Genomic DNA, 23,593 nt, shown 5'->3' on the forward strand with positions numbered 1-23,593 from the left:
ACAAGACAGTATTTCTGAAAAATTAATCTTTATAAGTCAATTAGACATGCTTTTGAGTATTCAAATTTAATGAAATGATTGAAATGCAATGCAGTTGCAATGCAATTAATAGAAAACCAATTCACAGAATTTGATCAAAACAAAACTGATTTTGAGAAAAATAGTAAAACATTTTATAGGGCCTTAAAATGTCATTTTGCTACATTAAGAAATTTCTGTTAAATCAAATACTTTTCATTTCAATTAATTAGACATGCTTTTTTATTTTTATTTAAATGTTAGAAAAATTATAAACGGGAAAAACAGAATCCAGAAAATGAGAAATATAAAGGCACAATTCTGAGAGAAAGTCAGAACTGAAAATAATGAGGGGAAAATAGTACAAATTGCAAGATACAAATTTCATAATTGATATATAAACTGAAAATTGAGAGCTTTATTATTTTTATTTTATTGCATAAAAACTAAAAAAACTCAATATAAACTCAGAGGTATGAACTAATGAAAAAAGGAACAAAACAATTAATAATAATTAGACATACTAGTTAATAAAACTATTAAAATGCAATGCAGTTGGAATGAAATTAATAGAAAACTGAATTTGAGAAAAATAAAACATTTTATAGGGCCTTTTATAGAGAAATTTCTGTTTGTAAATTGTATACATTTCATGATTTAAATTAGACTTTCTTATTTTTTTGTACAAATTACAAATTATTTTGGAAAAAATAAAATGGAATTTGGGAATAAAACAAATATAATATTATATTTGATTACATTTTATTACATTTCTGACAGAGTTGTAAGAAAAACGTTGGAATTCTAGTTTTGTATTTTGTAATTCTGATTTTTTTCTCAGAATTTCTCAAAATTAAGTTTATATCTCATAGAATTGCAAGATGTAAATTTTAATCAAAAGTCAGGAAAAAAATAAAAAGCAGAATGAAAAATATAAAGGCGCAATTCTGAGATAAAAGTCAGAACTCAGAATCATGAGGGAAATTATTAAAATGGAATGCATTTGATCAAAATGAAGCTGAGTTTGAGAATTTTTTTTTAATTGCTATTAAATCCTGTACATTTCATGATTTAAATTAATTAGGCATGCATCTATGCATCTATGTTCTTATTAATAACAGATAAAAGCACAAATAATTACTATATAACGATATAGTTATGAAATAAAATGACGATATCCTTTTAGCTCTTATCAAAGTTGCAAAGATCTCTATACATAGACTCAGTAGTAGCCTCACCTTTTCCATTGGTTTGTTTACTAGCAGAAGTCAGATGAAGATGATCCATCTTCATCATCGTGTGTTATTAGAACATCAGAGCAACAGCATTACATAAACTCACACTTTGATTGGTGTTGTTAGTCACCAGCTTCATCTTAAATACATGGATCATCAATAAATGAGTAAAATGCAGCCTGAAGCGAGCACAAGATGGTTTTAAGCTGAATTGACTTGCTTTGGTAACCTGCATCTCTCTCTTACTGTTTTTATTATTAAATGATCTTTTAATAGAGGCGTCATTTAATAGAGCAGTTTAAATGATCAAAAGATTGAGTTTAATTTTTTTAACATGTAAGCTTATGAACAGAAGCCCAATAGAAATACAACTCTACTGCCTTTAAAATACAGACAGTAGGTAAAGCTGCATAAAACATCTTCATTTCAATGACTTCAATGTTGATTACAGTGATATTACATCAACATTAGACAAAGCTTTTAATGCATTTTTATATTAGATTTATTATTATATTCTATATTGTGCATTTTTTAATGACTTCTTTTTACATTTCATGATTTCAATTAAAAAAAAAAAGCACCATTTAAAAAAAATTATATTAAAAATGTCAAAAAAGTATTGGATAAAAAAAAGTATTTTTTTTTATTATATATATATATATATATATATATATATATATAAAATTTAAAAAAACTTTTTTATCCAAGACTTTTGACATTTTTAATTTTTTTTTTTAAATGATGCTTTTTTTCCTCTCAAAACTTTTAAGAATTATTAACTCAAATTTCAGACTTTTTAATTTTGATTTTAAGAGTTTATATATATAAATTCACTTTTTTTATGAACTAGTGGAGTCTTCCATCATTTCTACAAGCATTCTTCTAGCATTTCTAATTAATATCCAATATAACTAACTAATTATAAGATTAGAAAGTTGCTTTGCTCAATGATTTATGGCAACACTTGTACTTAAATTTTTATCTTAAGCGTAATATTGCATGAAGATCTCAAGGCGCGGCGAGAAAGTTTCCTGTCCCACTTAAAATCCCCTGCTGATAAATAGGTTACTGTGGCTGAAAGAGCTTGAAGGTTTCATCTGACAGAAATAAGTCCTTATGCAAGCCATTCAGGATTGAGGTTGCTTCCCCATACTGTGTTGGAGAGGCGAGCAGGACACAGTTTATGGATTTAGAAAAACCCTAAAGCTGTCATGGAGGGATGATATGGCTTCACTAGAGCTGACATATCTGACATATATTACTAAAATAAATAATAAATAAATACCTGCAGTTTGGATCAAACCCGGCGTGCTCCAAAGGAGAAGATGCTGAATTATTGAGTAGCTGTGGAGGTTATTGGACGTAAACAGTGTTTGGCAGCGCTGCGTCTCTTCGTCGTCCCGCTGAGCGGTAGCTGTCAGTTTAGCTGCTGGTTTCCTCCATTCAAACGCTGACATCTGGATGCTGTCCTCACTTGTCAGGAAGAGCTCTCCTGTTCAGAAACCTGCAAAAATATGTGAACGGCAACAGGACATGCTTGTTTGCTTGTGATTTTTGTCACAATGTTGGTCGTCTCAGTCTAAATAATGTTGTCAGTGGTCTGATATATTTGCTGGAGGCTGCTGCGCTGTCAGTTTGATGCACTTAAAATGGTTTGAAAAAAAGTGAAAAAATAAAAACAGATATTCTTGAAAATGCAGTATTACACTAAAAATGTTTTTTTTTTGCAAACTTGTAAATAAAGAAACTAATGTGAGTTTTACAAGTATAATAAAGAGCATAAAATAGCATAAAAGCAGTAAGGCAAGGCAAGTTTATTTATATAGCACATTTCATACACAATGGTAATTCAAAGTGCTGTACATAAAAAGGAAATTAAAATCACAATAGCATAAAAATCATAAAAATTTAAAATAATAATCACAACAATAAAAACAAAATTAAGAACATTTAAGATGATTTTAAAAAAGAAAATGTTTTCAAATTAATTAATACAGTAAAATGATTATACATAAAATGTAATACTGCTTTAAATTGTTTTTCAAATTTTTAAAAAAAAAATTTTTTTTTAAGGGAATTCTGTTTAATTTAATTGCATTTGTTTTTCTGAGCAAAAAAATAAATAAATGTCATACATTTTTCCTTAATTTACAGAAGACACTCACTAAAATGTCATTCAGTGTCAATCTTGTCGGGCATATTTACAACAAAAATCAATTTATGACATATTAAAAGGCAAATTACTTTTACCCCAAATACTATTTAGTTGTAATTCTACATTTTTAAAATGTGCCACTATCCTAGGTTTTGCCCATTTGTCAGTAAGATTTTTTTACTAGTTTAAAACACAATAAAATGTAATATGCTCCCTTATACTTTTATATATTTTTAATATGGACAAGTCAGGATAAGCATGTTGTTTGAAGTTTTACATAAATATTGTGTTACACTGAATAACAATGTAACCTTATTTCAACCAAAATTTGACACCTTAAAAGTAGACACTTTACTTACATTTAATGTGCTTTCTATGGACACAAAATCACTTTTGTAAATTTCTTTTGACGTGGACATCTTAACGTCTTTGATCCATATGTATAAAATTGAAATGATGCAAAATATTAATAAACTATAATTTCTATCTCAACTATAATCCTATCTCAATAATACTTAAATTAGTTTATTTCAGTGTTTCTTGCTGTGTCTTTGTACTTGTGAACTTTACAGTAATTTTTTGAGTAAAACTGGTTTTATTAAGTGCACAGTGAAAACAAAAAACGGTTTAGGATTTACTTTGAACTTATTTTCAAATCTGAAAATGCAAGTAAATTTCACAAATAATCATAAAGAAATGGCTGAATTGTACGAAATATTTAAAAAGTAGCAAAACTGTTACTATAATAACTATTTACAGTGTAATTTTAGTGAATTGCATGTTAAAAGTGATTATAAACCTACAGCCAAGATATGCTTTTTCTGCTCAAAAGATTGGGATCAGTAAGAATTGTAATGTTTTTTTCTCTTATGCTCATCAAGGCTGCATTTATTTGATCAAAAATACAGAAAACAGTAATATTGCAAAATGTTATTACTATATAAAATGTTTTTTATGTTACTATACTTTTAAAATATAATTACTGTGATGCAAAGCTGAATTTTTTTAGGTGTCACTCCAGTCTTAAGTGTCACATGATTCTTCAGAAATCATTCTAATATGCTGATTTATTATTAGAATTGTCAATATTGGAAACATTTTTTTGGAACCTGTGATTTATTTATTTTCTGGGTATATGTATATATGTAAATATATCACTTTTATTAATTTAACATATCCTTGGTGAATACAGGTATTAATTTCTTCAACAAAAAAAAAAAGAATAAAAAATTTCTGACCCCAAACTTTTGAACAGTAGTGTATATTGTTAGAAAACCTTTCTATTTTAAATAAATGCTGCTCTTTTTTATTCTTTTATTGATCAAAGAATCCTGAAAATGTCACAGGTTCCAACAAAAAAATTAAGCAACTTTAGTTACAGATATAAATTAAGGTTAATGTGTATTAATATAGAAAAACATTGATCAAAAAAGTAATATTGTGAAATATTATTACAATGTAAAACAGCCTTGATGAGCATAAGAATCTTCCTTAAAAAACATTAAAAATCTTACTGATCCTAAACTTGAGTGGTAGTGTACATGATCTATACTAGACAAACACATACTGTGCAGAACTGCAGAGACACAGACAGGTTTTTAAAGTGACTTCACTGCAGAAAGTAATTAGTGTCTATTGGACTCTGTAGTTTAACGACAGGGACTAATGAAGATTGAGAAGGACGATGTGAACCGCAGGCTAATGTGGAAACAAATAATGATTACTGTGCAATTATGACCTCATCATGATTGACTAATTGTACCCTTGTGTTACACACAGCCGTCAGCTGCAAAACACTGCATCAACTGACGACTCGACTTCACTGCTAGTTTAGTAACCTGAGTGCATTAGTAAAAGTGTTTGGATGTAATGATCAGTATTCAGTCATTTATTTAGGGTGAAACTACAGGCAAAACCATTGATGTTCCATGCACTGGTTGCAAAGAAAACATCTTGCCTATATCTAAATATATATATTTTTTAAGTTAATTGCATCTGTGAATCTTAATTCCAATGTATATTTTTAAAGCCATGAGTTTTTTTTTGTTTTAAAAACAAAATGTAAATTTTTATTCCAATCTATATTCTGTAGGTTTTTATAGAGGGGATTTTTCATAACGTTTTCCTGATTTATGTAACATTCCTAAAATTTGCAACTGCAAATTTCTAATACAATACAAATATTTCTAAAGTTTTTTTTCCCTATTTCAGCAACACTTACATACACCAAACTTAGCAGTTTTATTCCTACTTGTATTCTGTAGAGTTTTACTGAAGGGTTTGTTCATATATTGCTCAAATGATTTACTATTGCACCTTATGTATTTGCGTGGCTGTTTTATGTAACATTCTTAAAAATCTATCTATTTGCAACTACAGATTTCAAATACAATAAAAATTCTTCTAAAGTCTGAGATTTTTCTCCACTTTAGTAACACTTATAAACACCATAATTTACAGTTTTATTCCTATCTATATTCTGAAGGTTTTTATAGAGGGGTTTGTTCATAACATTTTCCTAATTTATGTAACATTCCTAAAAAATTATCTATTTGCAAATGCAGATTTCAAATACAATAAAAATTCTTCTAAAGTCTGAGATTTTTCTCCACTTTAGTAACACTTATAAACACCATAATTTACAGTTTTATTCCTATCTATATTCTGAAGGTTTTTATAGAGGGGTTTGTTCATAACATTTTCCTAATTTCTGTAACATTCCTAAAAAAATGATCTATTTGCAACTGCAGATTTCAAATACAATAAAAATCCTTCTAAAGTCTGTGAGATTTTTCTCCATTTTAGTAACACTTATAAACACCAAAATTTACAGTTTTGTTCCTATCTATATTCTGAAGGTTTTTATCGAAGGGTTTGTCTGTAACATTTTCCTAATTTATGTAACTTTCCTAAAAATCTATATATTTGCAACTGCAGATTTTGACTACAATAAAAATTCTTCTAAAGTCTGAGAGATTTTGCTCCACTTTAGTAATTGTTATAAACACCAAAATTTACTGTTTTATTCCTATCTATATGCTGAAGGTTTTTATAGATGGGTTTGTCTGTAACATTTTCCTAATTTATGTAACATTCCTAAAAATCTATCTATTTGCAACTGCAGATTTCAAATACAATAAAAATTCTTCTAAAGTCTGAGATTTTTCTCCACTTTAGTAACACTTATAAACACCAAAATTTACAGTTTTAATCCTATCTATATTCTGAAGTTTTTTATCGAAGGGTTTGTCTGTAACATTTTCCTAATTTATGTAACATTCCGAAAAATTTATCTATTTGCAACTGCAGATTTCAAATACAATAAAAATTCTTCTAAAGTCTGTTAGATTTTTTTTTGCACTTTAGTAACACTTATAAACACCAAAAGTTACAGTTTTATTCCTATCTATATTCTGAAGGTTTTTACAGAGGGGTTTGTCTGTAACATTTTCCTAATTTATGTAACTTTCCTAAAAATCTATATATTTGCAACTGCAGATTTTGACTACAATAAAAATTCTTCTAAAGTCTGAGAGACTTTTCTCCACTTTAGTAACTGTTATAAACACCAAAATGTACAGTTTTATTCCTATCTATATTCTGAAGGTTTTTACAGAGGGGTTTGTTCATAACATTTTCCTAATTTATGTAACATTCCTAAAAATTCTTCTAAAGTCTGAGAGATTTTTCTCCACTTTAATAACTGTTATAAACACCAACAGTTTTATTCCTGTCTATATTCTGATGGTTTTTATAGAGGGATTTGTTCATAGATTTTTAAGAATGTTACATAAATTAGGAAAATGTGATGAACAAACCCCTCTTCAAAAACCTTCAGAATATAGATAGGAATAAACCTGTAAATTTTAGTGTTTATAAGTGTTACTAAAGTGGAGAAAAATCTCATAGACTTTAGAAGAATTTTTATTGTATTTGAAATTTTGCAGTTGCAAATAGATTACATTTTCCTAAAGTCTATGAGATTTTATTCCACTTTAGTAACACTTATAAACACTAAAATGTACAGTTTTATTCCTATTCTGAAAGTTTTTATAGAGGGGTTTGTTCCTAATGTTTTCCTAATTTATGTAACATTCCTAAAAATCTATCCATTTGCAACTGCAGATTTAATGTAAATTTTGGTGTTTATAAGTGTTACTAAAGTGGAGAAAAATCTTACAGACTTTAGAAGAATTTTTAGTTTTATTTCTATCTGTATTCTGAAGGTTTTTATAGAGGGGTTTGTTCATAAGATTTTCCTAATTTATGTAACATTCCTAAAAAATTATCTATTTGCAAATGCAGATTTCAAATACAATAAAAATCCTTCTAAAGTCTGTGAGATTTTTCTCCACTTTAGTAACACTTATAAACACCAAAATTTACAGGTTTATTCCTATCTATATTCTGAAGGTTTTTCAGAGGGGTTTGTCTGTAACATTTTCCTAATTTATGTAACATTCCTAAAAATCTATATATTTGCAACTGCAGATTTCAAAATACAATAAAAATTCTTCTAAAGTCTGAGAGATTTCTCTCCACTTTAGTAACTGTTATAAACACCAAAATTTACAGTATTATTCCTATCTATATTCTGACGGTTTTTACAGAGGGGTTTGTTCATAACATTTTCCAAATTTATGTAACATTTCTAAAAATTCTTCTAAAAACTGAGAGATTTTTCTCCACTTTAGTAACTGTTATAAACACCAAAATTTACTGTTTTATTCCTATCTATATTCTGAAGGTTTTTATAGACGGGTTTGTCTGTAACATTTTCCTAATTTATGTAACATTCCGAAAAATCGATCTATTTGCAACTGCAGATTTCAAATACAATAAAAATTCTTCTAAAGTCTGTTAGATTTTTCTCCACTTTAGTAACACTTATAAACACCAAGATTTACAGTTTTATTCCTATCTATATTCTGAAGGTTTTTACAGAGGGGTTTGTTCATAACATTTTCCTAATTTATGTAACATTTCTAAGAATTCTTCTAAAGTCTGAGAGATTTTTCTCCACTTTAGTAACTGTTATAAACACCAAAATTTACTGTTTTATTCCTATATATATTCTGAAGGTTTTTATAGACGGGTTTGTCTGTAACATTTTCCTAATTTATGTAACATTCCTAAAAATCTATATATTTGCAACTGCAGATTTCAAATACAATAAAAATTCTTCTAAAGTCTGAGATTTTTCTCCACTTTAGTAACACTTATAAACACCATAATTTACAGTTTTATTCCTATCTATATTCTGAAGGTTTTTATAGAGGGGTTTGTTCATAACATTTTCCTAATTTATGTAACATTCCTAAAAAATTAGCTATTTGCAAATGCAGATTTCAAATACAATAAAAATTCTTCTAAAGTCTGAGAGATTTTTCTCCACTTTAGTAACTGTTATAAACACCAAAATTTACTGTTTTATTCCTATCTATATGCTGAAGGTTTTTATAGATGGGTTTGTCTGTAACATTTTCCTAATTTATGTAACATTCCGAAAAATCTATCTATTTGCAACTGCAGATTTCAAATACAATAAAAATTCTTCTAAAGTCTGAGATTTTTCTCCACTTTAGTAACTGTTATAAACACCAAAATTTACAGTTTTAATCCTATCTATATTCTGAAGGTTTTTATCGAAGGGTTTGTCTGTAACATTTTCCTAATTTATGTAACATTCCGAAAAATCTATCTATTTGCAACTGCAGATTTCAAATACAATAAAAATTCTTCTAAAGTCTGTTAGATTTTTCTCCACTTTAGTAACACTTATAAACACCAAGATTTACAGTTTTATTCCTATCTATATTCTGAAGGTTTTTATCGAAGGGTTTGTCTGTAACATTTTCCTAATTTATGTAACATTCCGAAAAATCTATCTATTTGCAACTGCAGATTTCAAATACAATAAAAATTCTTCTAAAGTCTGTTAGATTTTTCTCCACTTTAGTAACACTTATAAACACCAAGATTTACAGTTTTATTCCTATCTATATTCTGAAGGTTTTTACAGAGGGGTTTGTCTGTAACATTTTCCTAATTTATGTAACTTTCCTAAAAATCTATATATTTGCAACTGCAGATTTTGACTACAATAAAAATTCTTCTAAAGTCTAAGAGACTTTTCTCCACTTTAGTAACTGTTATAAACACCAAAATTTACAGTTTTATTCCTATCTATATTCTGATGGTTTTTATAGAGGGATTTGTTCATAGATTTTTAAGAATGTTACATAAATTAGGAAAATGTTACAGACAAACCCCTCTGTAAAAACCTTCAGAATATAGATAGGAATAAACCTGTAAATTTTAGTGTTTATAAGTGTTACTAAAGTGGAGAAAAATCTCATAGACTTTAGAATAATTTTTATTGTAATTGAAATTTTGCAGTTGCAAATAGATTACATTTTCCTAAAGTCTATGAGATTTTATTCCACTTTAGTAACACTTATAAACACTAAAATGTACAGTTTTATTCCAATCTATATTCTGAAAGTTTTTATAGAGGGGTTTGTTCCTAATGTTTTCCTAATTTAATGTAACATTCCTAAAAATCTATCCATTTGCAACTGCAGATTTAATGTAAATTTTGGTGTTTATAAGTGTTACTAAAGTGGAGAAAAATCTTACAGACTTTAGAAGAATTTTTAGTTTTATTTCTATCTGTATTCTGAAGGTTTTTATAGAGGGGTTTGTTCATAACATTTTACTAATTTATGTAACATTCTTAAAAATCTGTAACTGCAAAATTTCAAATACAATAAAAATTCTTTTTTTCAGTTTTATTCCTATCTATATGCTGAAGGTTTTTACTGAGAGATTTAATTCACACTGATTTATATAACATTGCATTCCTAAAAACATGGTTACTTTTTTTCATGGCTAATTTATGAAGCGATAAAAGGAGAAATCCAAAATCCCCTCTGTAAAAAACATTAACTGTAATAGTTCAAATTGGTTTGATTTTGTTGTCAAGTTTTTTTTTAATGTACTAATTTAAATCAGTGGTGAACGAAGGTGAAGGTATCTATTAGTTAAAAGGTTAACCATCTTCATCTGTGATGCCTTCCAATCTGTTGTAACACACTTTGGGACAACAAAAAACTGATTTACTCTACTCGCTGCTTTAGCCATGCTGAACCCTAATCTTGAGTTTATGATTTTTTTTTTTTTTTTTCATTGCAGGTCAAATACATTTCCAGTATGTTTTTCTAGCTCAGGGCAAAGTTAAAGTGCTCAACAAAGATCGCTAGAGAATAATCTATTTCATTTCTCTTACCTGTGATCTCCCCAGTTCAGGAAGTGTGTGGTTCAGCTCTTGAGCTGCAGTGACGTCACCATCGTCGAGGGGAATATCAACCAGACCACAGAGCGTGCAGGCATGACCAATGAGAGCAACACAGGAGAGATGTCCACCATTGCTGCACGCATCTCTGCCACTGGAACCGTCCCACCTAAAACAGAAGAGCATCCCAATGAACGCAGCTCGTTTGCCCAAATTCCCATTCCTGAGAACAAAGTATGTCCGATGTGAACACAGCTGTTTGTCACTCGTGTTCTCTGGCTGAATGCATTTATTCTTTTGAATGCTGGCATCCAAACTTTAGATTAAATGACGTTCATCCAGCATTACATTTTGTAGCTTGTGCATGACACAGACACTGTTAAAGTTACAGAAAAACATTGAAACATGCAGTGTTGGGGACGAAACTATAACATTTCTAACTAGTTTCTGTAAAAGTAGTTTCTTAAAAAAAAAAAATATTTTTTTTTTCAAAGCTTTATTTAACAAGTTTCACAAATATGGATGCAAAAAGTAAAAAAAAAAAATCAATAAAATTATTTAATACATAGTAGCACTTTAGGCCTTTATGCATTACATAGGTATTCATAAATAAATGTGACCAAAGTTAAAATGCATTATATTTGCAGATTTGCATGTTACATCTGAAATTGGTTGTTATCTGTTTAATGCATTATACTTTCTAAAGGTGTAACAATGAATAGATAAGTATTATGAAATATAACTGTGGTTGCAATTATTACTAAAATATAAAAAAAGATAATTGTGAGTTTTTATCTTACAATTTGGACTTTACATTTTGCATTTTCCCCCCACCATTGTAGAAAAATCATGCATTATATAGAAAAATCATGTATTATATAAAGGCTTCAAATAATGTCAATAGTGTCTCATACCATCCTAAAACTAACCTTACTCTAAAGGTATGTCCATATATGTCATACTATATCACAATATTTACGTTGAACCCCAAAGTAATGCAAATAATTGATTGGAAGAGCAGTATTACCACAATAAATCTAAAATATTGCATTTTTGAACAGCTGAACTACTGAAAAAGCATTAAGGTTGCTTTTTCGTGAGTTACTCCCCAGCACTGCATAAAAGATGGATTTTAGAGGCTTTTTCACTGCAACATTTGCACAGATTTCCAAGAAACCAGACAGAAAGCAATCTGAATGCACATTAATCATGCACTTAAAATGATGGAAAAGTCTACATGCAAACAAGCAAAAAGTACAAGTGCCAAGATCAAATCACCTTCCGCTGGCGGCCTGCATGTTATCTTTTTCCTGAGAGTCACTGGCATATTTGACTGTACTGATGAATTATATGTTTACTGTATGCTCTGAACTCCTGACCAGCCACAGAAAAACACACACAGAAGCTCTGAGGATGCAGCTTTCTCCACAGCAGGATGTGTTTTTATTTTATTCCTTTATGAAAGACTTACGACACACTCTTCTTATTCAGATTTTTGAGTTCAGGCAGATCTGATTAACAATGTGCATTTCCAGATTTTATAAACGTCGATTAAAAAGTACTGCGAAATGACGGGGTTTACATTAACTGATGTTATGCGACTAACACATAATATTTTTCCTCTTGCAAAAAGTCATGGCAATGGATTTTTGTGGGTTTTTGGCTATATTTAATCGAATGTGACCTGTAAATGTGAAAGAAAAAAAAAAAGAAAAAACGCTTCCATTGCAGTTTTGTGAAAATATTGCTTTTTCGAATTTCCTGAAACCTCATGCAAGCGCAAAACTTTGCGATATATGGAAGTTTTTGTGCATTTGACGCGTTTCAATTAGTATTTTCAATCATAAATTGCGCAATTTAAAGGGTAATGGAAACGCAGCTTCTGATTCAGTTCACCTCTGTTTGCACTTTTGTTTAAAAAAACAAGTTGTTTTATTCATCAAGGACGCATTAAATTGGTGAAAAGTGAGAGTAAAGACATGTATAATGTTGTAAAGATTTCTATTTCAAACCAATGCTGTTCTTTTGAACTTTCTATTCATCTGTGAATTCTAAAAAAATAAAATGATGGTTTAAACAAAAATATATTGTGCAGCACAACTGTTTTTAACATTGATAACAATCAGGAGCAGCAAATCAGTATATTAGAAATATTTCTGCAGGATCATGTGACACTGAAGACTGGAGTAATGATGCTGAAAATTCAATTATGCATAACAGAAATCAACTACATTGGCTTCCATAGTTAATATACTGTAAAATGTAGTTGATTTCCGTGATGCATAATTGAATTTTCAGCATTTGCGCCACTGAATAAAGGTAAAAAAGTTTTCATCCCGCAATTCAGACTTTTTTCTCTCAGAATTGCGAGTTTATATCACAATTGTGAGTTTATATTGCAATTCTGAGTCTCCATCTCACAATTTGGAGGGGAAAAAGTCAGAATAGTGAAGTCACAATAACCTTTTATTCAGTAGCATAAATGTGTCTGCCACTGAATAAAAAAATGTAAATGGAATTTTGACTTATCCCAGAATTCTGAAAATTAGAATTTTTTCCCTTGCATTTTGAAGTTATAAACTCTTGCTCATTTTTTCGTCACCACAGAATAAAAAATGTTTAGCTCACAATTCTGACTTTTTCTTCTCATTGCAATTGGAATTCTGATTTTACATGCAACTTTTTAATCTCACATTTTAGCTTCACAATTCTAAAAAATCATTTTTTTATCAGTTTTGTTTTGCTTCAGTTTTTTTTTTCACATTTTAACTAACAATTCTGACAGTTTCTTCCAATTGCAAGTTGAATGTTTTCTTAAAACTCAAGGTAAGTGTGAGGTTTTATCTAGCATTTTTTACTTTTCCCTCAGAATTTATTGCATTTGTTAAAAACAGTTAATTGCATTTTGAAGTTATTATATCTTTCAATTTTGATTATTCTTTTTATAATCATAATTGTGTGGGAAAAAAGTCAAAATTGTGATAAGACACAACAACCCTGAACAAAAGCCACCGAATAAAAAATTAAAAGGTAATTACGATTTTGTATCTCTCAGAATTAAGAGATTAAAAACTTGCAATTGCAAGTTATAAAGTCCAGTTCTGAGAAGAAAAAGACTGATATGTTTGCAGAATTGCAAGTTTAAATCTCACAATTCTGACTTTTTGTCAGAATTGTGTGAAGTCACAATAACGTCAAATGTATTTTTCACTTCAGTAAATAACTGAGGTAACACTGAACTGAACTGCAGTGTAAACAAGGGCAGCATTTCTAGACATTTTCTGCTAAATATTGATCATTTGTTTAATTACAGCAGCATCGACTCACCCACTGACTGACGAAAGCACTGAACCCATTCAGAAAAATAGGACACCGTTGCACAGATAGTTTTGATAGCATCAATCAAACATCTGAATCTGTCTAGATCACACATTGATTGTCTAAGGTTAGCGTGAGTTTGCAGTGTCAGCCAGTCATCAAACTTCTGACTTTGAATTTACATTGAGACTGCAGGGTTTTTTTTTTTTTTTTTGCACCATGGAATAAAAAAAGGTCATTTTTATCTAACATTCTGGACTTTTTCTCTCAGAATTTATTGCAAAAGTAAATTGCAAATCTCACAATTTGGATTTTTTTCTTGCATTTTGAAGTTGTAAACATTTTGCAGTTATGAATTCATATCTTGCAATTTTTTTTTATTCTAAGACATTTTGCAGTTGTTGTTTTTTTGTTTCCACCAGAGTAAAAAATGTAATTGTGGCATTTTAGCTCACAATTCTGACTTTTTCTTCCAATTGCATGTTGACTGTTTTCTTAAAATTAGTTTTTATTAGAATTTTGATTTTATATTTTGCAGGTTTCTTTTTTTGCAACTCTATCTTAACATTTTTGACTTTTGCCTTTTTGCATTTGTTAAAATAATAATAATTGCAACAGTTAATTGCAACTTTTTAATCTCACAATTTCGATTTTTTTTTTCTTGTATTTTGAAATGATAAATTCTTGCAAGTTAAACAATTAACATTTTTTTCTTGTTTCCAAACTATTGAAAGTTTAACAGTTTGCAGTTATGGATTTATATCGTAGAATAATTTTTTTTTTCAAGATCATAATTGTAAAATGATTAACTAAAAAAATGCAAGAAAAAAAATAAATTGTGAGATTAAAAAGTTCACACACACACACACACACACACACACACACACACACACACACACACACACACACACACACACACACACACACACACACACATATATATATATATATATATATATATATATTTTTTTTTTTTTTTGCAGGTTTCTCTTTTTTTGCAACTTTTTAATCTCACAATTTTGATTTTTCCCTCAGAATTGATTGCATTTGTTAAAAAAATAATAATAATTGCAACAGTTAATTGCAACTTTTTAATCTGCATTTTTTTTCTTTTATATTTTAAAACATTTAGCAGTTTTGCAAGTTTTTGTTTTTGCTCCATAATTTTTTTTTGTTTTTTACAAACTCACTTCTGACTCTGAATTTACATTTAAACAACTGTTTAAGACTGTCTGCCAAACCAATATTAATACCTGCATACATTAGAAAGAGCAATAGCATTACACATAGCGATCAGTCTGGTCTTAACATTAATTCATATAATCACTGAAAGAAATAAAAATGTCACTAAAATGAATTGCAAAAATAATGAGGTTTCCAAACATACGGAAGCCCACTGAAATCTGGCATTATGATGATACTTCTGCCTCATTTTCTTGAGGTCATCTGGACACGAGTGTCATCTTAAGAAGCCGGAACAATAATAATGTGAGTTTGTGTGTCATTTTTTAATTTGGTTTGGAGTCATGGATCAGATATAAGAGGGTCACTGAGGTTTATTGAGACTCTTATTGTTCTCGGACGAACTGACTGTATTTTGTGTTTTATTTCTTACAAATTTTGATTTGATTCACTCTAGAATGATCTGAGTCTCAGTCAGCGATTTGGTTCTGTTTTTAGTCACGTTGAACTCAATTAGTGTCATTTTCTGCGTGCATGTTGTAAATCAAAGAATGTATTTCAGTAAACATTTGTCAAAAACACAGTCATCCATGTAAAATCTTTCTGTTGCATCAACATGAAATTAAAATCTCTTTACTTTCTTAAATGTTTGTGGTCATGTGATTCAGGTTAAATGCAATGATTGCATTTAATGACTTTAAAAACATGCAAAGTTCATGAAATATTCACTGACTTTCCAGCATGCATTAAATATTTTTTTCTGAATGTGACACTGCAGGGTGTGTTTTACACATTTGGAAGCTTATTTCCACCACAGAATAAAAATTTGAAGAATGTAATGGTGACTTTTTATCTACAATACAGCCTCAGAATTCTGAGTTTACATCTTAAGAGTCACACTTTTCTTGCAATTAGAGATTATATTTTGCAGTACTTTTTTTCTGACATGGAATAAAAAAGATAATTGAGTTTTTAATCAAAATTTTTTTACCTTTTCCCTCAGAATTTATTGCAATTGTATAAAAAAAAAGTCAATTGCAACTTTTTAATTGCAATTATGATTTTAAATCTTGCAATTTCTTTATTCTTGTAATTCTAAGAATTTTTTTTTCTTGTTTTCACAATTCTTCAAAGTTCACTGTTTTCTTGAAATAATTTTTTCTTGGAATTCAGATTTTATATTTTGCAGGTTTTTTGTGCCATGGAATAAAAAGCTAATTCCTTTTTACCTCAGAATTCTGTAAAATAAACAAATAAATAAAATAAAGTTAAATAAAACTTTTTAATCTCACAGTTTGGACCATTTATTTGAATTCTAAGTTAACATTTCACAATTCTGCATATAATAACAACAACAACAATAACAATAATAATAAGTACAGTTACAACTTTTTAATTTCACAATTTTGACTTCATAATTCTGTCTTTTAAAAAAAATCTAATAAAGGTAATTGTGAGTTTTATCTAACATTTTTGACGTATTCCCCTAGAATTCATTGCAACATTTAATTGCAACCTTTTTTTATCTTTTTTAAATTCTTTGTTCTTGGAATTGTGATTTAATAAAGGTAATTGGTTTTTATCTCAAAATTTTGAATTTTTTGCTCAGAATTCTAAGTTTACATCTTACAATTCTGTAAAATAAATAAAAATAAAGTTAATTGAAACTTTTTTAATCTACAATTCTGTAAACGATGATAATAAAGTAGGTAATTTCAACTTTTTTTTATCTAACATTTTTTACTTTTCCCTTAGAATTTATTGTGCAACTGCAACTTAATTTCACAGTTTAGATTGTTTTCTAGCATTTTGAAGTTATAAACTCTTGCAAGTTTAACATTTTGCCATTTTATGATTTTATATCTCGCAATTTTGATGTTTTTTTTTTAATTCTTAATGTTTTTTGTCTTGTTTCCACCACAGAATAAAACATTTAAAAAAAAATGTAATTTTGACATTTTAGCTCCCATTTATGACTTTTTCTTCCAATTGCAAGTTGACTGTTTTCTTGAAATTATTGTTTCTTGGAATTCTGATATTCTATTATATTTTGCTGAGATTTTTGTGCCATGGAATAAAAAAGGCAATTGCTTTTTATCTTATAATTTCGACTTTTTCCCCCGCAGAAATCTAAATTGCAACAGTTAATTGCAACTTTTTAATCTCACAATTTAGATTTTTTTCTTGCATTCTGAAGTTATGAACTCTTGCAAGTTGAACATTTTGCAATTATGGTGTTATATATTGTAATTTTGATGGTTTTTTTTATTCTTGCAATTCTAAGAAATTTTGCAGACACTTTTTCTTCAAATTGCAAGTTTACTGTTTTCATAAAAAATACATTTTTCTTGGAGTTCTGATTTCATATATTGCAGGGGGAATATATATGTTTGCGGCATGGAATAAAAAAGTTTTTTTTATCTCATAATTTTGACTTTTTCTTTGAGTTCTAAGTTTACATCTTACAATTCTTTAAATAATAATATCAATTAAGTAAAGTTCATTGCACCTATTTTAACCTCACAATTTTTTTCATAAATGTAATTTTACCTCAAAATTCTGTTAAATAAATAAATAAATAGCTAATTGCAACTTTTTAACTTCACAATTTGGACTTTTATGTCTCAATTTTAAGTTATAACATCATGCAATTCTGACTATTTTTTGCAATTTGAGTTGAAATCTCGCAATCTTTCCCTCAGAATGATTTAGAGAGCTGAGAGAGTCAGAACTGTGAGATAAAATTAGCTTTTTAATTTTTTATTCCAGGTTGGAAACAAGTTTCCATATAAATGTGAGGCGAGATAAACTCCTGAGGGCTGATGTGAGTGTGTGTCTGCATCTGATGGTGGAATCAGCGGCTCTGTCCTATTAACCCCATGCTGTGCCTCTTCCTCTAGACCACACTGAATAAAACACACTCACCCGCTGGGACGCTGCGCTCGCACAGGACGATGATAAATGAGACTCCGCCGCCGATTCCAGACACTCCACCGTCTCTGAGAAAGCAGAATAAGGAGAGAATGTGAGTGAGATGAGAGTCTGCAGACGGAGATTAATGCAAACTGTGATTTACATGTTTATATAGAGTGAGGCACTTCCGCAGCTCATTTTGATTCATCAGGCTGAGGAAACACAAATGCACACCTTCAGGATGATTAATTGTCCGATGGAGTGCTTACAGTTGTGTCGAGTCAGAAAGAGAGAGACGGTTTAAAACGCTTGCTTCAGTGTTTCTGTTGCTCTCGGGTCTGTTTTAAGAGTTTCTGAGGAGCAGAAAAAATTTGTTGCATGCAATTAATAAAATGCAAAAATCTGAATAAATATTTATACATTTGGTCGAGATACAACTATGTGAAAATCTGCAATCTGAGGGTGCAAAAAAATTTAAATATTGAAAAAAAAAAACGGCTTTAAAGTTGTTCAAATTAAGTTTTTAGCAATGCATATTGCTAATCAAAAATTATGTTTTGATATATTTACAATAGGAAATTTACAAAATATTTTCATGGAACATGATCTTAATATCCTAATGATTTTTGGCATAAAAGAAAATTCGACAATTTTGACTCATACAATGTATTGTTGGCTATTGCTACAAACATGCCTGTGCTCCTCAAGACTGGTTTTGTTGTCAACTTTGTTTTATTCAACTCTGGCATGTAACAAATAGTATTACATGAAAATATTAAAATGCAAAAATGATTTTTTACATGCAAAAGTTGAAAAAGTCTTTATTTTGGAAATATGCATGTTACATGCAAATAATAAAATAGTAAATGTTGTATTCAAGTTTTGCATGTAATAATTTTATAAAATAAAGCAACATGCAAAAAATAATTGTGCATATTTATGATATAGATTTATCCACTTTTGCATGTAACATTCAAACAATAAAAGGCAAAAACATTAATGGATCAAAGATGAAAAGGGGTTTAAGCATAAAAACAATAAGTGTAATATTGCTTTAAATAGTTTTTTCAACAAAAAAAAAACATGAATAAATAATGTTAATTGCAAGTTTATAAACTCACAATTTGGACATTTTATCTGAATTATAAGTTTCATAATTATCTAAATAATTATAATAATTAGGTCAAATTAATTGCAACTTTTTAATCTCACAATTTTGCCTTTTTCCCCCTCAGAATTTCTCAAAATTCAGTAAAAAAAATAAAATAAATTTGACCCATACAATGTATTTTTAGCTATTGCTACAAATATACCCGTGCTACTTAAGACTAGTTTTGTGCTCCAGGGTCTCATATATGATAGTTCAAGCTTGATTCAACTCATGCATGTAACAAATAGTATAACATGCAAATAATAAAATGCTAAAATTATTTGTTACATGCAAAAGTTGAGAAAGTCTTTATATTGGAAATATGCATGTTACATGCAAATACTAAAACATATATACAGTATACAATAGTAAATGTCGTATTCAAGTTTTGCATGTAATAAATAATTTTATGCAAATAATAATTGTGCATATTTATGATATAGACTTATCCACTATTGCATGTAACAATAATGTAACATGCAAACAATAAAAGGCAAAAACACTTATGGGTCAAAGAAGAAAAAGGGTTTATGCATAAAAATAATAAGTGTAATACTGCTTTAAATTGTTGTTTTTCCAAAACAATTAATACATAAATAAATAATTTTAATTGCTTAAACTTTTTAATCTCACAATTTTGCCTTTTCCTTCAGAATTTATCAAAATTCTGTACATAAATAAATAAGTAAATAAATAAAGTTTAAAAATTGATTATTTGACCCATACAATATATTTTAAGCTAGTGCTCCTTAAGACTGGTTTTGTGCTCCAGTGTCACATATATGATAGTAAAAGGTTTATTCAACTCTGGCATGTAACAAATAGTATTACATGCAAATAATAAAATGCAAAAATTATTTGTTACATGCAAAAGTTGAGAAAGTCTTTATATTGGAAATATGTTACATGCAAATAATAGGTAAATGTCGTACTCAAGTTTTGCATGTAATAAATAATTTTATGCAAATAATAATTGTGCATATTTATGATATAGACTTATCTACTTTTGCTTGTAACAATAATGTAACATGCAAAAACATTAATGGGTCAAAGACGAAAAAGGGTTTAAGCATTGTAATTATAAGTGTAATACTGCTTTAAATTGTTTTTCCAAAAAAATATTAAAAAGTTTTCTGTTTAACTTAATTGCATTTTGTTTTTGTTTTTTTGTGCAAAAAAATAAATATCATACATTTTTTTTTCCTAATTTACAGAAGACACCCACTAAAATGCCATTCAGTGCAACAATCTTATCAGGCATATTTACAACAAAATCGTTTTATGACATATTAAAAGATGAATTATTTTCACCCCAAACACTAATTAGTTTTAATTCTACATTAGTAAAATTTGCCACTATCCTAGGTTTTGTCCATTTGTCAGTAAGATTTTTTTATTCATTTAAAATACAATAAAATGTAATATGCTCCCTTATTATTTTATATATTTTAATATGTACAAGTCAGAATAAGCATGTTGTTTGAATTTTTACATAAATATTGTGTTACACTGAATGACAATGTAACTTGTAATCTCCAAAAACTTAATTAGAACCCTAAAAGTAGACACTTTACTTACATTTAACATGCTTTCTATGGACATAAAATCACTTTTGTAAATGTATTTTGACGTGGACATCTTAACATCTTTGACCCATGCATAATTACAGTATAAAGCCTTATTATATGCATATTTACAATATAAAGACTCATCAACTTTTGCATGAAACATAATGTAACATGCAAATAATAAAATGCAAAAACGTTTTCCTCATGCATATTTACATTATAAAGCCTTATTATATGCATATTTACAATATAAAGACTCATCAACTTTTGCATGAAACATAATGTAACATGCAAATAATAAAATGCAAAAACGTTTTCCTCATGCATAATTACAGTATAAAGCCTTATTAGATGCATATTTACAATATAAAGACTCATCAACTTTTGCTTGTAACAAATAATGTAAAATGCAAATAATAAAATGCAAAAACGTTTTCCTCATGCATAATTACAGTATAAAGCCTTATTAGATGCATATTTACAATATAAAGACTCATTAACTTTTGCATGGAACATAATGTAACATGCAAATAATAAAATGCAAAAACGTTTTCCTCATGCATAATTACAGTATAAAGCCTTATTATATGCATATTTACAATATAAAGACTCATCAACTTTTGCATGAAACATAATGTAACATGCAAATAATAAAATGCAAAAACGTTTTCCTCATGCATATTTACATTATAAAGCCTTATTATATGCATATTTACAATATAAAGACTCATTAACTTTTGCATGGAACATAATGTAACATGCAAATAATAAAATGCAAAAACGTTTTCCTCATGCATAATTACAGTATAAAGCCTTATTATATGCATATTTACAATATAAAGACTCATCAACTTTTGCATGAAACATAATGTAACATGCAAATAATAAAATGCAAAAACGTTTTCCTCATGCATAATTACAGTATAAAGCCTTATTATATGCATATTTACAATATAAAGACTCATCAACTTTTGCATGGAACATAATGTAACATGCAAATAATAAAATGCAAAAACGTTTTCCTCATGCATATTTACATTATAAAGCCTTATTAGATGCATATTTACAATATAAAGACTCATCAACTTTTGCATGGAACATAATGTAACATGCAAATAATAAAATGCAAAAACGTTTTCCTCATGCATAATTACAGTATAAAGCCTTATTATATGCATATTTACAATATAAAGACTCATCAACTTTTGCATGAAACATAATGTAACATGCAAATAATAAAATGCAAAAACGTTTTCCTCATGCATAATTACAGTATAAAGCCTTATTATATGCATATTTACAATATAAAGACTCATCAACTTTTGCATGGAACATAATGTAACATGCAAATAATAAAATGCAAAAACGTTTTCCTCATGCATATTTACATTATAAAGCCTTATTAGATGCATATTTACAATATAAAGACTCATCAACTTTTGCATGGAACATAATGTAACATGCAAATAATAAAATGCAAAAACGTTTTCCTCATGCATAATTACAGTATAAAGCCTTATTAGATGCATATTTACAATATAAAGATTCATCAACTTTTGCTTGTAACAAATAATGTAAAATGCAAAAAAATAAAATGCAAACCCTTTTCACATGCATATTTACAAAAACGTGTTCAGTATCTTTTGTTGCAGGAAAATCTTGTCAAATCAGTCAGATAAACACAGACATGTTGCGTGACACCCTCATCCTCAAAAAACCAACAACACTATATAAATACACCCTGGATGACATTAAATACAGCTCTGCTGACAGCACGGATAAAGCTGGTTTTGTTTGGTGATGCATTAATTGAATCATTGAAATTCAAGAGGCATATACAAACTAAAAACAGAAGATAACAAATGTTGTTGGGCTTATGCTGTTCATATTAATTATCAAGTGAGTGACATTTAATTTGATGTTGTGTGATAAATTGTTTTGTTATTGGGTTGGGTCACGTTTTTTCTCCATCTATCACTGTATTAATAGTTCATGAGCCGTTTCAGCACTGTATACTAGACTGGAAATCACTCAGCAGGAACTGGTGAACAGGAACGGATTTCATGTCACACACACAGAGAATAACATACGACTGTCTTTAGTTCTGCAATCGAGTTCTTATGCAGCATATATCAAATAAACCCTGATCAAACTGAATAAAGAAGAAAAGGCAGCTGACTGGTATCACTAATATACTATAGTTTTAGGTCATATTTAGAATTTTTGTAAAATATACTGTATGTATTTTGACTTTAAGTTTTGTGTTTCAATATTTTGTTGTGTTTTTGTCATTTTTATTATATATACTTCTTTCAGTTTCATCAGGGTTTGTGTTTCATTTATGCTGAATGAGATCTAGCAACTCGATCAAAAACATGAAAAATGTTGCCACTAAAAAAATTTTTTCTTCAAAAAATATGCATTTTACCTAAAATAAAATTCAAATTAGTAAATTATATATATAAAAAATATATATAACAAATTTTTTGTGTAAAAAATTTAAATAAAAATTTATATATTTACTATAGTAAAAGAAAACAAAATATATATTTTTTCTACTTTCATTTTAAAGTTCAAGTTCCAATAATTTAGATGTTTTTTCTAATTTTCTTGATTAAGTTGTTATTTTGAGTTCTCATGCAGCATAAATCAAACACAAACCCTGACGAAAATTAAAGAAAAAAGGAATGCATACTACTATAGCCTTTGTTCATATTTTGACATTTTGTACAATATATGTATTTTTTTCTGTTTGACTTT

The 23,593-nt window shown here is 28.4% G+C and overlaps 1 protein-coding gene across 1 annotated transcript in view; it reads left to right on the plus strand.

The window, feature by feature from the left end:
• LOC141326087 (opsin-VA-like) overlaps positions 1–12,805 on the plus strand; it is a 35,677-nt gene extending 22,872 nt beyond the window's left edge. Inside the window, exon 5 of the mRNA XM_073834785.1 lies at positions 10,712–12,805. Within this exon, the coding sequence (XP_073690886.1) occupies positions 10,712–10,951 (240 nt within the window). The 3' untranslated portion in view covers positions 10,952–12,805. The remainder of the gene's footprint in view (positions 1–10,711) is intronic.
• The last annotated feature ends 10,788 nt before the right edge of the window (positions 12,806–23,593 follow it).

This window comes from Garra rufa, chromosome 2 (assembly GCF_049309525.1).
Source record: "Garra rufa chromosome 2, GarRuf1.0, whole genome shotgun sequence".
NCBI classification, from domain to species: domain Eukaryota; kingdom Metazoa; phylum Chordata; class Actinopteri; order Cypriniformes; family Cyprinidae; genus Garra; species Garra rufa.